Genomic DNA, 14693 nt, shown 5'->3' on the forward strand with positions numbered 1-14693 from the left:
GCTGCATCAGGAGTGGAGAGGGTAGCCCTGGGAGAGGCCCAGGTGCAGGGCACCCCTGTGGATCGCGGCCAGGCCGCCAAGCCGCTACAGCCCGTGCAGACACACACGAGCAGGACTTCCCTGCACACGAACTGAGGCTTTCTGATGCTGCTCATGCTTCTGGTCCCCAGGAGTGGGGTCTGCCCCAGGACAGCACAGGGGTCCCCCGGCATTGCTGTTGCTGGCACATACCAGGTGCCACGTCCAGTGGGGCCTTGGACATGGGGACAGACATCTGTGTGACCATAGCTTGGGAGGGGCTGGGCAGGGCCGTGCTGCAGACCAGGGGCCCAGCACGTGCTGAGGTCCAGAGGCAGGAGGGGCCTGCCGGGGGCTGTGGGCAGATTCCAGTCCTGGGCAGGGCGGGGACAGGCCGTGACCTGAGGGGGCTTCACTACAAACGTCGTCTAGACAGGCCTTTGGTTTGGTCTGGGATGGATTGTTCCCGGCACTGTTTCAGAGCTCATCCTCTTCCTGGAGGGGTTAGGGCGGAACTCGAGGGGTGTGGCTTTGTTGGTGGCCCTGGGTCTGGGAACTGCCCAGAAGTGGGACCACTGGGGACCCCCTTCCTGAGAAGTTCAGTGTTCTTGGGATTCACAAGAAGCGCACAGGCCAATGGGGTCCCGAGGCTGTAGCCCCTACCTGGCCCCAAAGCTGTGGGCACAGCCCCTCCTGGCCGGACATCTTTCTCACTTGGGGGTGGGGACGGCTGGGGATGGTCTGTTCTTTTTGTCAGATGACCAGCTCTCTACCCTCTGCAGCGGGGAGCCCCAGGTGGCTCATCAAGGACACCTTTTGTAACCAGTTCACTTCCCAGGCCCCAGGGCTGAACCCTCCGTGGCCAGGGCCCTGGTCCTTCCTGGCTCTTGGCTCCCACTGGTGAGCCCCCAGTTTCTGGGCTGTCTGAGCCGGAATAGGGTCCTAGAGCCTCATTTTGTCGTCCAAAGCCGGGAACTCAGGACCTGGTGGGACCCAGCCTCTGCCCTGCACATCTAGGGGTCCACCCCAGCCTCAGAGTACCCCAGGGCCCCCACATGCTGAGAGCCGGGCTCTCCACTCTTCTGGGAACTTCTGCTGCGGGGCTGGGGCTGCCGGGCCAGGCCCGGGTGTGCGGGAGGTGGGGCCCCACCAGCCTGCTGCCGTTGGTGGGCTGCCTTCTGCTTGAACTTCCTGTGTTGCTGTTCCTCATTTTCCTGGCTTGGAGTGACCAGCCTGGTGGGACCAGCTGAGGGTGGGGTCAGGGACCCCTGTGGGTGGTCCAGTGCCTGGGGAGAGGTCGGGGGGCAGCTGGCATCGGGCTCCTGCCCCTGCAGGAGAGACAATCCTCCTGTCTCCCTGCAGACCCCGCACCTCGTCAACCTGAACGAGGACCCGCTGATGTCCGAGTGCCTCCTCTACTACATCAAGGACGGCATCACCAGGTGGGGGGCCTGGCAGACTGGCCAGCCTGGGGTCTGGGGGGGAAGGGTGGACTCCCCATTCCTGCCGCTGCAGAGCGGCATCTGCTGGGCTGGCCTCTCCCCGCTGTCACTTCCCCAGCGACCCTGCTGATGTCTGCCCTGGGTGTTCCCCAAATGATCCTGGTGGGTAGTCCCTGGAGGCCGGTGGGTAGCATCCTGGGCATGCTGGGTCCCTGCTGCCATGCTGATGGTGCCCCCACCCCACAGGGTGGGCAGGGAGGATGGCGAGAGACGGCAGGACATCGTTCTGAGTGGCCACTTCATCAAGGAGGAGCACTGCGTCTTCCGGAGCGACTCCAGGGGAGGCAGTGAAGGTATCGCCACCCTCCCCTCCCCACCCGCACCCTTTACCCTGTGCGGTGATGATCAGGCCTGAACCAGGTCACCCTCTCCCAGCTTCCCCAGCTCTCAGTGGGACCTGAGTCATACTTCTAGGCAGGACTTGTGTGTGTGTGTGTGTGTGTGTGTGTGTGTGTGTGTGTGTGTGAGAGAGAGAGAGACAGAGAGACAGAGAGAGACAGACACCTTTGGAGAGCGAGAGACACTTGGGGCCAGCCTTGAAGACAACTTCCACTGGGATGGCGCTTGGGAAAAGGCCTGGTGCCTTCTGTGGCCAGGGGTGGCTGCTGCCTTAAGGAGCTGAGCCTCCGTGAAGGTGGGGGGTGGGGCGCAGGTGGGCTGCTGGCCGCGAAGCGTGTTGGGGCCTCATGGCGGGAGGACAGTGTGCCATGACGAGTGAGTCCAGATCTAGGGTGCAAAACTATTTCCAGACCTCGGTTTCCTGTTGGCTGTGGGCGGCCATCTGTCCGTTTCCCCTGCCTGCCCAGCGGCCTCCCTCTTGGAGGTGACGTGGGGCTGTTCACATTGCCTGGTGCTGCCTCACTCGGAGTGGGCCTGCGGTGTCAGGGTACTGTTACGTGGCTCTCGGCCCAGGCTCAGGGCATCTCCCAGCAGCCTCTGGTCTGCAGACCTGTCCAGCTTGGCTGGTGTTGGAGCGGGTGGGTGTCCTGGAGTTCTCTGACTGCGAAGCCCTGCTGGCCCCTGTGGGCAGCCCAAGGCCCATGAGCTGGTTTCTTATCCTTGTCCACCTAGAGAGCTGGGTAGGGCCCTGGGGGATCAGGTCTAGCACGACCTCTTGGCTTCAACATGGGCACATGCATGTCCCTCCTGGGGGTCACTTTGTTCCTCTGTTAAGTGGGCTGAGAGCCCTAGGCTTCTCTGAGGCCCGAATGAGCGTCGCCAATGGTCAGGGTCTGTGTAGCAGGGAGAAGAGAGGCCTGGAAGGGGCCACGCCGGGGGGGTCAGGTAAGCTGAGTCGCTGTAGGTCATAGCCCAGGCGTCCCCAAACTACGGCCCGCGGGCCGCATGCGGTCCCCTGAGGCCATTTATCCGGCCCCCCGCCGCACTTCAGGAAGGGGCACCTCTTTCATTGGTGGTCAGTGAGAGGAGCACAGTAGGTGGCGGCCCTCCGACGGTCTGAGGGACAGTGAACTGGCCCCCTGTGTAAAAAGTTTGGGGACGCCTGTAACATAGCCCCTGACAGTCCTCTCTGTCCTCCTGCGTTTCCTGTAGCCGTGGTGACCTTGGAGCCCTGTGAGGGGGCAGACACCTACGTCAATGGCAAGAAAGTCACAGAGCCCAGCATCCTGCGGTCAGGTACGTCCGGGGCCCCGGGGTGCAGTCAGGTTCCCACATTCAAGCCATCGCCTGCTCCCAGCGGGATGGCAGCTCCGAAGGGCTGCGGGGCGTGTCGGGGAGGGGCCGCGGGCACCCGACCAGCTCACGTGCCTCCCCACGCCCCCAGCTCCAGGTCCACAGCATCAGGACCCTGGGGCCTGCACCTCAGCCCATTCACACAACACAGGGACCCCAGGACGTTGCGTCCATGCTGTGGGCTGAGTGAGGAGCCAGGGCGTGCCTGCCTGGGAGGAGGCTCCTGCCTCCCGGCCCAGGACTCTGCCCAGTGGGGCTGGTCTGGGGGAGACAGGGCTGTGGTCAGAGGCTTCCCGGAGCTGCAGTGTTGGGGAGCGTCAGCAGGGTGGGGGCTGCAGCAGCCTCCGAAAGCCGCTCCCCGGGCGGGGCTGGGCTCTGTTCCCAGACACTGCAGCCTCTGATGTTCAAACGTGCGCAGGCACACGTGGTATAAAGGCCCTTCTTTAGAGAAGTCAGACAGAGGGCCCTCCTGTGTGGCGTGTGACTATCGCCCTAATAGTTTGGGTTCTACCAGAGAAGCCGCAGCAGGCTGACGCACGGATGGACTGACGTGGAGTGAGATACGTACATCCAAGTCTAGGTGTAAAGAGATTTATTTCAAGGAATGGGCTTATTAGATTGCAGGGCTGGTCAGGGAAGTCTGCAGTCCATGGGCAGGTGCAGGCTGGGAACTCTGTCCGCTGGGTTTCTTCTTCCTCAGAGGAAGCCACAGTTTGCTCTCAGGTCTTCACCTGCTTGGATGAGGCCCACCCTGCTGCTGGGGGCATCCTTGACGTCCATCAGCCCATTGATTGCAGGCGCTGAGCACATGTGCAGACACCTCCATGCCACACCCAGGGGGGATGGGACTGAATCGCTGGGTGCCGTGGCCTGGCCAGGCTGACATAAAAATGACCATTGGCTTGGAATGGGGGAGACCTTTCCCCAACTGTCTTGGGGGAAAGCGGAGGGTGTGAGGAGGGGAGGTGACACCCAGCATCCTCTCTTCTAACCCATCTGCCCCCGCAAGGCCTCTGGAGGAGTCCCTGGGATTCAGGAGTCCTGCCTTTGGGGTCCCTGGGCGGGCCTTGGAGTGCGGGACACAGTGAACATCCTGAATTCGTGGGTGGGCTTGTCATGGGGAGTCGGCGTAGCTGAGCCTGGGTGACGGCAGGTTAGACGGACAGACAGCTGTGCCCATTCTCCCTGCTTGTTTTGGGGTTGGCCCTGGTGCCTGTGGGGCTCGGGGCGAAGCCTAGGCTAAGAGAGGCCTTAGCTTGGGGCTTCCCTTGCTGTGTCCGAAGTGGGCTTCACGTGGGCCTGTGGATGGGGAGGACAGAGGAAGGGGCCAGCTGAGAGCGGCCAGTGTGGGGGGGGTGTCCAGGAAGGGCAGACCTGCAGGCACGGGCCACCTGGCCGGGAGGTGGGGCCCCAAGACAGAGGTGGGACTCCCAGAAAGTTAGGGGGAAACGATCACCCAAAGAGGGCCCTGCAGGCAGGACTGACCCAGCACAGTGAGTGCTGCCCCAGAGGGTCCTGCAGGTGGGGCAGCCCTGAGAGGGGTCCAGCGGCTGTCAGGGGAGGGTCCTGGCTGTGTGCGTGGGGTGGTTGGGGGGATGTCTCGGCTGGGGTAGGGTCCCAGGGCCGTGGGGGTAGGAGGCAGGTGCAAGGCTGGCCTGGGGAGTGGCAGGAACACTAGGGCACAGCAGAGGCCCCAGTTCTGTGGTTCCCCAATGTCACTGGCTGCCGATGGGGAGCGGCCAAGGGGTGGATTTGTGGGGAGAATGAGGCACTTTCAGGTCCCAGCGAGGGCTCAGGAAGGAGTGGCTTGGGGCTGGGGACAGTGGGGTGCCCGTTTCTCTTTCTCCTCACGCCTCCCCCTTGAGACCTTCAGGGACCTGAAGATCCCCTAAGGCCACCTGTGCCTCTGTCCCCCAGGGAACCGCATCATCATGGGCAAGAGCCACGTGTTCCGGTTCAACCACCCCGAGCAGGCCCGGCAGGAGCGGGAGCGCACACCCTGCGCAGAGACACCTGCGGAGCCCGTGGACTGGGCCTTTGCCCAGCGTGAGCTGCTGGAGAAGCAGGGCATCGACATGAAGCAGGAGATGGAGCAGAGGTGAGGTGGAGGCCACCCCCGGCGGCCCGCTGCCCGCCCCCTTCCCGTGCTCACCCTACTGCTCCCCTGCAGGCTCCAGGAACTGGAGGACCAGTACCGCCGTGAGCGGGAGGAGGCCACCTACCTGTTGGAGCAGCAGCGGCTGGTGAGCGTCACGGCCCTGCCCTGCCCTCCCTGCCCGGCCCCCACCCGCACCAGCGACCCTTGTCCTCCCGCGCCCCCACTACCAGCTTGCCCAGCCCCATCTCTTGCATCCAAGTGGTGGGATGCGGTGAGGCCGTGTCTAGGCGCGGCGCGGGAGGCCCGGGCGGGGAGGGCCGTGGTGGAGCTGCCGCCTTGCTTCTGCAGGACTACGAGAGCAAGCTGGAGGCCCTGCAGAAGCAGATGGACTCCAGGTACTACCCGGAGGTGAATGAGGAGGAAGAGGAGCCTGAGGATGAAGGTGAGGGGGCGCTGGGCCAGCACCTGCTGCATCAGGAGGGTCTCAGCATGGCGGTGGGCAGCCCTGGGCCGCTCCCTGGAGGTCAGCGGTCACACTCTTGCCCCGAGGTCTGGACGTCTTCAGGGAGATACCTCCTTGCCCTGGGAAGCACTGTGGAGCAGGACTGTGGGAGGGGGCAGGCGGTGCCACAGCTGGCAAGCACCTCTGCACACCCACTTGCGTGTGCACACACATGCCCACGTTCATGCACACACATACACACGTGCACACACACCTGGCCCTGACAGGAGTGGCTGGATGATGACGGGGTGGGGAACGGCACTGGTAGGCGCTCACCAGGCTCACGTGTGTCCACTCGCCCCATCCTGCTGACCATGAGGCTCACGGGGCCCCCGAGGAAGAGTCCCCTCTGCACATCAGCTCGGGATTCACTTAGTGAGCATGTGCTGGGAGGCCAACCCGGCTGACCTCCTGCTGCCGGGGGACAGAGGTGGCCCACATGCAGGTGCAGAGGGCTCTGCGCCCGTCTCGGCCTCTGGCCCGCTGGTCAGCATCTCTGTGCTGGCGTGACCTTGCTCTCTTCCCCTGTCTGGCCTCGTTTACCACGCGGGGCTTCCTCCCACTGCAAAGCCCCGGTGCACTGGCCTGAGGCAGCCAGAGACCCTGGGTGCCGTGCTGGGAGGACAGGCGGGGCCTCAGCACAAGCACAGACCCTTCCTGCTGTCCCTGCTGTCCTCCTCTCGAGGGCCCAGTGAATAGACAGGCCATGGTTGGGCAGAGGGTGTCTGGGCCGTCGCGCCCGGGAGCGCCTGGCCTGCCCTCCTGCCCCCTCTCCTGCGGGTCCCGCTGCCGGCTGCTGGCCCCAGATGGCGTGTGGCTGTCGTTGGTGGCATGGCTCTTGCAGCCGCTCTGACCTTCAGCCTGACTCACAAGGCTGCTCCTGGCGGCCTCTCTTCTGGGCCACGCAGAGCTTTTTATGTTGCGCACTGTGACAGATCTCTCTGCCGGTGTCTTCTTCCCGTGCACCCAGAATAGTCAGTGTGAAGCCAGGGCAAGCACACAGCTCTCCCAGCCCAGACACGGATCGGGGGAAGCTTGGGGAGAGGGCCCGTCCGTCCGCCTCTGGCCCAGTGACCGCAGCAGGAGTAACCTTCCTGCCTCCAGGCTTGTTACCTGATCACCACCCGCTGTGGTGGACACAAGCCTGGGGTCACAAGGCAGCCCCACGGAGTGGCCGACCGGCCTGACCTTCCAGAGGGTGGGGCATGGGGGCAGGGTCGTGGCCATATGTGACCGTCCTTCGATGACCATGCGTGACCTCTCCCACAGTCCAGTGGACCGAGCGGGAGTGTGAGCTGGCGCTCTGGGCCTTCCGGAAGTGGAAGTGGTACCAGTTCACGTCCCTGCGGGACCTGCTGTGGGGCAATGCCATCTTCCTCAAGGAGGCCAACGCCATCAGCGTGGAGCTGAAAAAGAAGGTGGGCCGCCCCACGGGCTACATCGCCTGCTGTTGGAGAGAGGGCATCAGCTCGCTCACGATGGGGACAGCTGCTTGGGACTCAGCGCCTGGCCCTCTGCCAGCCCCAGGGTGGCACAGCAGCCCTGCTTGACCTGGGCCACGCAGAAGGGTGGGCAGTGAGGGAGCCCAGGACTGGCCAGGTGGGACTTGCCTTCCCTGCTCACGGGAGGCAGGGAGCAGGTGGTCCCTTCAGCGGCTGTCTGTAAGGTTCTAGTGAACGGCTGTGGGACATGCAGCTGGAATCTCCAGAAGGTGGAAAGGAAGCCCTTTTGGGGACCTGGCGCCCTGTCCCCCAAGGAGCTGACGAGTGGTCATCTTCCCCATCACAGGTTCAATTCCAGTTTGTCCTCCTCACGGACACACTCTACTCCCCTCTGCCACCTGACCTGCTGCCCCCAGAGGCCGCCAAAGACCGAGAGACGAGGCCCTTTCCCCGCACCATCGTGGCTGTGGAGGTCCAGGACCAGAAAAACGGGGCCACTCACTACTGGACGCTGGAGAAGCTCAGGTGTGGCTGGAGGGCTGCTGGGTGGAGGGTGGGTGAGTCCCCCTGGGCAGGACTGAGGCCACAGGAGTGGTGGTGGGCACAGGCTTCACGGCGGGTCCCTGAAGACACCGCTGTTCCTCCTGTTCCAGTTATGTTAAAATTAGAAGACAAACGTGGATAGAGTCCAGCCTTGGAGAATTCACATTCTCTCTGCCAGTGCAGTGGTTGTACATAGAAATGGATTTGGGTGTTTTCTTTAGTAGAGAAGCACACGAGGCGAATGCTCCCCAGGCCCACGGGGCTCAGGACGGTGCTGTGGCGGGTGGGCAGGCCATGGTGCCAACAGAACAGGCTGGCGGAGTGCCCGGAATGAGCACAGCAGGGCCTGAAGGGTGGCTCCCCAGAGGGGCTCGGGGAGGGGCTGGGGGGCGGAAGCAGTGCCCCCTTGTTCCTCTGCTCAGACTGCTGCCAGGAGGTGGGTCCCTCAGCTGAGCCAGTGGAAGGTGGAGGAGGAGCTGAGGTGGGTGTGGCGAGGAGGAGCCGGCGCCGTGCCCCTCCATGCCCAGCGTGAGCTCGTGTCCTTCCTAACGCTCGGCCTCTGCTGTCCCGACAGGCTCACTCTGATTTGCCTTGATCTTTAATTTTTTTTAAGAGACGGGACCTTGCCTTGTTGCCCAGGCTGGAGTGCAGTGGCGTGAGCACGGCTCGCTGCAGCTTGAACTCCTGGCCTCAGCTGATCCTTCCACCTCAGCCTCCCAAGTAGCCGGGAGCACAGGCGCAGAGTGCACCGCCACACCCAGCGAGTTTTTGGTGGAGACGAGGTCTCGCTCCGCTGCGCAGGCTGAGCTCCCGCTCCCGGCGTCAACCAGTCCCTCCCCTTGACCTCCGCAAGCACTAGCACTGCACTGGGAGCCACCGCGCCCAGCTGGCCTTGACTTGCGGGGGTGACGGCGTCACCATGTGAGGTCAGCGCCGTCAGTGGGGCTGTCACAGGCCCCTGGAAAGCAGAGCATGGACGCCCCAAGGCTGAGCCTGCTGTCCCCAGGAGCTAAGGGTGTGCAGTGCCAGCTGCGGGCTGCTGGGCCTGGGTGCACCCTGACCCCCGGCGCCCCTGCAGGCAGCGCCTGGACCTGATGCGGGAGATGTATGACCGCGCTGCTGAGGTGCCCTCCAGCGTCATCGAGGACTGTGACAACGTGGTGACCGGCGGAGACCCCTTCTACGACCGCTTCCCCTGGTTCCGGCTGGTGGGCAGGTGGGCGCCTCCTCTGTTCCCTGGCAGAGAGAGAGAGAGAGAGAGAGAGAGAGAGAGAGAGAGAGAGGTGGCAGTGGGGGTAGGAGTGGGCCGTGCCCTGATACCAGGCGAGGCCCCGACAGGTGCTTTTCCATCCCAGACCCCGGCCCTGTCCTCCCCGGTCTGAGGTTCCTCAGCCATCCCTCTCCACACACCACAGGGCCTGTTATTTCAGGGGACGTGAGATGGGGTCTTGGCACTGCCACCCAAACCCCCTGCAGGGCTGTGGCCGCCAGGACCCACGGGTCCATGTGTGTGAATACGTGAGGCTTTCCGGGTCACCCTGTGGCCTGAGGTGGGAACGTGAAGGCACGTTGTGTCACCCGAGCCTCAGAAATGGCTGCCTCCTTCCCCAGGCTCCCAGTCTGGGGTCTGCGCCCAGCCCCGTGCGCCCCCCTGGGACTGTGGTATTCAGAGGCCTCAGTGTGCCCAAACGCTTGAGGTCCTTCTGTGGCCTCAGCCACTCCGGGCCAAGACCCCTGTTCTCAGTCCCACCAGCAGGTACCCCCCTCCCCGGAACCTTCCGGAACCTTCCTGCTGGCCCTACATGTGATTTCTTTCCTAGCTCGGGGCACATTTTTGGTTCTGTCGTCCTTTGCAGCATTCTCAATGGTCTGTGTGTTTGGTTTCGGTTTTAAACAGAAGTCCCCCCGGCCCCGGCCCCGGCCCCTGTTCGCCCCTGCGAGTCGCTGGTGTTAACTTCTCTCTGTCTTGTCGCACTGACCTCAGTTCAGCCGTCTCTGGCTGCAACAGCTACCCTCTTCTCAACACATGCATGAGCGAGCGCATGGCTGCTCTCACCCCCTCCCCCACCTTCTCGAGCCCCGACTCCGACGCCACCGAGCCTGCCGAGGAGCAGAGCGTGGGGGAGGAGGAGGAGGAGGAGGAGGAGGAGGAGGAGGAGGAGGAGGAGGAGGAGGACCTGGAGGACGACGTCTTTCCGGAGCACGCGCTGTGCGACGGCCGAGACCCGTTTTACGACCGGCCCCCCCTGTTCAGTTTAGTAGGAAGGTTGGTGAGGTCGAGGACAGCATGCTGGGGAGGGCCCAGCTCTTTTGCACAGGAGCACTGCTGCGGGCACAGGTGGGCCGCCGGGGCCTGGCCCGGGCCCTCCCAGGGCAGGCGAGGCAGGCGAGGCAGGCGGAGGGGCTGGCCTCCTGAGGAGAGCACCCAAGGCCCCTCACGGGGAGGCTGCTCGCCCATCCTGGAGACGGTGGCTCTGGGCCAGTGGGGAGCAGGCCGGGTTCCAGGTACAGAAGAGGCAGTGCACCCCGGAGCAGGCAGCTGTGGCCCCAGGCAGGCGGGATGATTTCTGCAGAGAGGCCGCAGGAACCCCGGGGTGGCTCAGGCACCCGATGCCCAAGTTCCTCCCTGAGAGTCCCAGCGCACGGCCCGAGGGGCATCCGAGAGGTGAGGGCCAGCCGCCCAGGCTGGATGCCGGCCCGTCATTCTCCTGGGAATCGACTCCGTCCTAGTGGAGGCGGCCTTGCCACAGCTCGGCTGTCGTCCAGAGCGGGCAGAGGCTCCGGCGGCTCTCACCGCCCTCCACGCTCTGTGGGGGAAGGAGCCGAGCTCAGGCAGCCATCCTGAGACCAGGGAAGGCCTTCCTTTTAGGCCTGCAGGCAGCTGCCTACCCTTCTATCTCCCTGTGAAGTGGCAGGGCCTGAGCAGACTGTGCCTGTCTGAAGGTGAAGATGGCCCATCCCTCCTGACCCCCCAGATCCTCATGGCCAGGGATCCTCATGTGGCCCAGTGCCTTCACGGAACGTGCCCTTTGCAGAGAGAAGTTGGTTATCACGTTTCCCGAATGGACGAGAGGCCCCGGTTGGGAGACGCAATGGAGGCTGGGGAAGCGCAGTCCTGGGGAGCAGGGGCCCCGCGCTGCTGGCAGATTTGGCAAATCCCACTGCCTTCATGTTACCGTGGAAGGAAAGTCAGATGAAGGAAAGATCTGGAAACCTGGCTGTGGGAGTCAGAAAGTCAGCTCAGGAAACAGCCGAATTGACATATTTTACACACGAATGTCGAGATAATTCTTAATAGCAGCTTTTTTTGGAGATTGAGATTGCTTCCCTGGGCTAGGCCAGTGGAAGTTTCCAGAAGTCTCGAGCTTGCAGCAGCAGTGCTGACAGTGGAAGGCTAAGGGTGGCCGCAGATCGCAGGGCTGACACCGGCTCTCCTCTGTCCTTGGGTGGAGGTGGTGGAAGGAAAGCCTCCCTCTCCCTCTTGGCAGCAGGTCCTGGTGGGCGCGTGCCATGGGTTTATCCTGATTAGTTTTCCATGAGAGTTACTAGGCCGTGAGGTGAGATAAGCTGGCCCACCAGACACAGACCTGTGGCACCGTCCCTCCGAGACGCTCTGGGCTTGACTTCCCACTCCGGGCCCAAGAGGACCCCGAGGCCAGTTCCACGCAGGCCTCTCTCAGAAAACCCGGCTGTAGGGCCAGGCCCCCTGCACCTGCTGGGCCCCAGGAGTGGCTTTGGGTGTCAGGTAGGTGAGGGATCAGGACGCGCAGGGGGACGAGGACATCAGGACAGGTGGGGTGGGACTCTCGCAGTCTCAGCCAGAAAGAGCTGGGTCCTTCCAACATTTTTTTTCCCCTTTTGTGGATTTGAGATTTTACGAAACTACCAAACCAAAGTCATCAGAGAGAGACCTGGCCCCGTATTTCGGGGTGGCCGTGAAGAGCTTCATTTGGAATCATCTTGATCTTTTTGGTTTGGCAAGAATTGGCTTCTCCCACGCAGCAGCTATGCAGGCCCGGCCCTGGGGAGGCCCCTGGTTGATTTCCCTTTAACCTTCCGGTAGCTGCTGGCCCTTTCTCCAAAGCTTCAGCGAAACTGGGGCACCCACTCTTGTCCCCTCTGGAAAGGCTTCCCTGGGTTCCAGCATGCGTCTTTGCACCTCACCAATCTGTGGTTAGCGCCTGCCTCCTCCCTCCCTCCCGCCACACTCAGCCCTCGCTCTGTCTGCCTCTGCTGGCGCCTCTCTCTTGGGCTGGGTTTCAGTCTGCTTCAAGGTATCCTGGCCTCTGCGGAAGGCCCGTCCAGCACTGGCCTCCTGTGTCCTGCACAGGGGCTCCAAGGCCAGGGACAGCCCCCAGGGGCCTCTGCCTCTGGTGATCTGGGCACCAGGTGACCTGGGAGGCGGATGGGTGGGTGAGCACTACCCAGGCTGAGGGAGTGGGCTCTGATTTCCCCTGGCACAGGAGGGGCAGGGGACTTGGGCAGGGTGGGCAGGCACAGGAGCTGCAGAGAGAGCAGGGCGAGAGGCTGACTGCCTGGGATGAGGGTCCCTGGGAGGGGAGCGGGGCTGCGGAGGGAGTGGAGGTGTCCGGGGCTCAAGGCTTGGCTCAGGGTCAGCTCTGTGCCCCTGGGCTGGCAAGGCCACACCACTCCCTTGGGTCCCACATGGTGCCCTCGGTGGGCTGGGGCCCTTCTGCCTGGGTTATTTGCAGCATGGCTACAGATGGTGTTTCTCGGCCAGAGACCCTAAGAGCCATTCTCTGTGTGTTGGGTGTGTCAGTGGCTGGTAGGGACAGGCCTGGGCTAAGTTCTGGCCCCTAGCTGAGGTCAGGTTATCTCTGGTACCTGAAGGGCAGGTGAGGGTCATGGCCTGCCCTGGCCTGTGAGGCCTGCGACCCTCGAGGGTGTCCCCACTGGGCAGAGACCACCAGCTCCAGGACACCAGGCACCGGCGCTCTGTCCCATCGCTTCACGCCCTGGGTGCATTGGTTGGCATGGGCTCTTCACCAGGTGGGGGCGCATCTTCCAGGCCCAGCTCACAGCGCTCTTGAGGCTGCTGCCACCACTGGGGCAGTGGGTTCAGGGCCCAGCGGTCCCTTCCGGCTGAACAAGCCTATCACCAAGCCAGGTAGACTGGGACCGGCAGTGGGGAGAGGGGACCACTCAGCAGCGGAGCCCCAGCCGGGTCCACGTGCTCCCACAGGTGGCCTGGGGCCCCGGCTCAGTGCCGTGAGGATGCTCACAGGGCGTGCTGAGATGAGGCAGCATCGGTCCGGGACCTGGGGTCCTTTTCGTTGTACAGCCTCCGTCCGGATGTCCCCTGGGGTCCCACCCGAGCAGTCCCCACCTTTGGGGCACAGTTTGGGCTGCAGCTTGCCCATCTGTTTGAGAGCAGTTAGTGGCAGTCTGTGAATGCTGCCGTGTCTGGGTCCCCCCGGTCCCCAGCCTGAGGACATTCTGAAAAAGCGTGAAACAATTCATCTGCTTAATGAATCAGCTGTGATAACTAAGCGGGCACCCAGGTTAAGTGCTCACCCAGAGTGGAAGCCTACCCCGGCCCTAGAGGTAGGCCGTGGAGCTCGGTGTCCATGCAGCGGAGCCGGAGAGGAGTCCCATGCAGGCCTCACTGCCGGGCCCTGGTGACTTCCTTCCTGTCTGTGCCTCAGGGTCCTCATCTGTGCAATGGGGTGTAAGTGTCACATTTCATCGTTTAATGTGCGCGGTCCCGGGTGGATTTTGTGCAACCCTAAGGAAGAAGGGTGCAGCTGCTCAAGTCGGGGTGTGCCCTGGCAAGATGGGAGCGCCGCCTCCCAGGAGCTGGAAGAGCAGAAGGCCCGTGTGCTTGCCACAGAAGCGGACTGCCGTGATTTCTGCCATGTTGCTTCTCAGTGCAGTGGTCTGAGCCTGGGGCTGGGAGGGGCCTCGGCCTCCTCCTCGAGCCCAGCCCCCGTCCGATTTGCGGGGCACTCGTGTGTGCCGCGCCGCTGGTGCCCGAGCCCACGGTTGGCAGCCTGGCAGAAGGCGTCCCCTCAGGAAGCCCACAGCCAGTTCCACACAGCATTTGTTCAGCAGGGAGGCCCTGTGGAGAGAGCCCGGATGGGGCCTGACTGCTGCAGCCTCATGTGTGACCCCGTGCCTCAGTTTACCTCTCTGTGCACTGCCTCGGACCCTTTTGGACCTGGCCTTTCAGGGGCAGTGGGGGAGAGTCAGGAGGGGGTCAGTGTGAGACCCTGAGAGCTCAGCGCGAGTACGGGGTGGCCACTTCCCTCACTCAGATGCAGGAGTCTCCTCCCTCTGGGTGTGGTCCTGGGGAGCTCAGAAGTTTGTAGATCATCTCTGTGGTGCCATGAGTGGCACGTGTGGGTGGCCTCAGAGCCTGGGGCTCTGCTGACTGCCAGTAGTCCCTGTGGAACTGCCGTGAGCTTCTGGGAAGGCAGCCCTGGCGAGGGGTCTTTGGAGTGGGAAAGGTAGTGTCTGGCTCTGGCTGGGTGGCCCGGGACAGCTGCAGCCTCTCCTTCCTGGGAGGCTGTGCCGACAGATTCAGAGACCCCTGGCCTGGCAGTGTCCTCACCTGGCCACAGTGAGAGGGGTCCCGCCCCCTCTCTGAGCACACCCATGGGCTCCCTGCAGACTGGGCAGGGGTGGGTAGCCTCTTCATCCTCGGTGCCCTTCTGCCCTCCAGCCCCAGGCTGTTTGCAGTGGGCACTGCACCCGGGAAAAGGCGGGGTGGGTGGGGGCTGGGAGGCAGGGCTGGTGCCGAGGCTGGCAGCATGGGCTGTCCTGCCTGCACTCCTTGTGCCTCCCCAGCATGGGGTGCCCGCCACCCGGAAGGGCCTGTGCTGTGGTGGCCTGAGTCCTGGCTCTCCCCACCGCACCGGACATCTTACTTCGCTCAG

General features: G+C 63.5%; 1 protein-coding gene across 20 annotated transcripts in view; it reads left to right on the forward strand.

Annotated features, from left to right (window-relative positions):
• Positions 1-14693, forward strand: part of KIF1A (kinesin family member 1A) — a 100246-nt gene that overhangs the window by 46893 nt on the left and 38660 nt on the right. For 11 of the 20 annotated variants that reach the window (XM_074398744.1, XM_074398746.1, XM_074398742.1 and 8 more), the window contains 10 exons: positions 1381-1460; positions 1707-1813; positions 3072-3155; positions 5130-5310; positions 5383-5455; positions 5659-5752; positions 7082-7230; positions 7601-7779; positions 8876-9013; positions 9782-10063. In XM_074398744.1, the coding sequence (XP_074254845.1) occupies positions 1381-1460; positions 1707-1813; positions 3072-3155; positions 5130-5310; positions 5383-5455; positions 5659-5752; positions 7082-7230; positions 7601-7779; positions 8876-9013; positions 9782-10063 (1367 nt within the window). The remainder of the gene's footprint in view (positions 1-1380; positions 1461-1706; positions 1814-3071; positions 3156-5129; positions 5311-5382; positions 5456-5658; positions 5753-7081; positions 7231-7600; positions 7780-8875; positions 9014-9781; positions 10064-14693) is intronic. The other 9 variants (XM_039469604.2, XM_039469603.2, XM_039469605.2 and 6 more) reach the window with 1 other exon arrangement.

This window comes from Saimiri boliviensis, chromosome 5, assembly GCF_048565385.1.
Source record: "Saimiri boliviensis isolate mSaiBol1 chromosome 5, mSaiBol1.pri, whole genome shotgun sequence".
Taxonomy (NCBI): Eukaryota; Metazoa; Chordata; class Mammalia; order Primates; family Cebidae; genus Saimiri; species Saimiri boliviensis.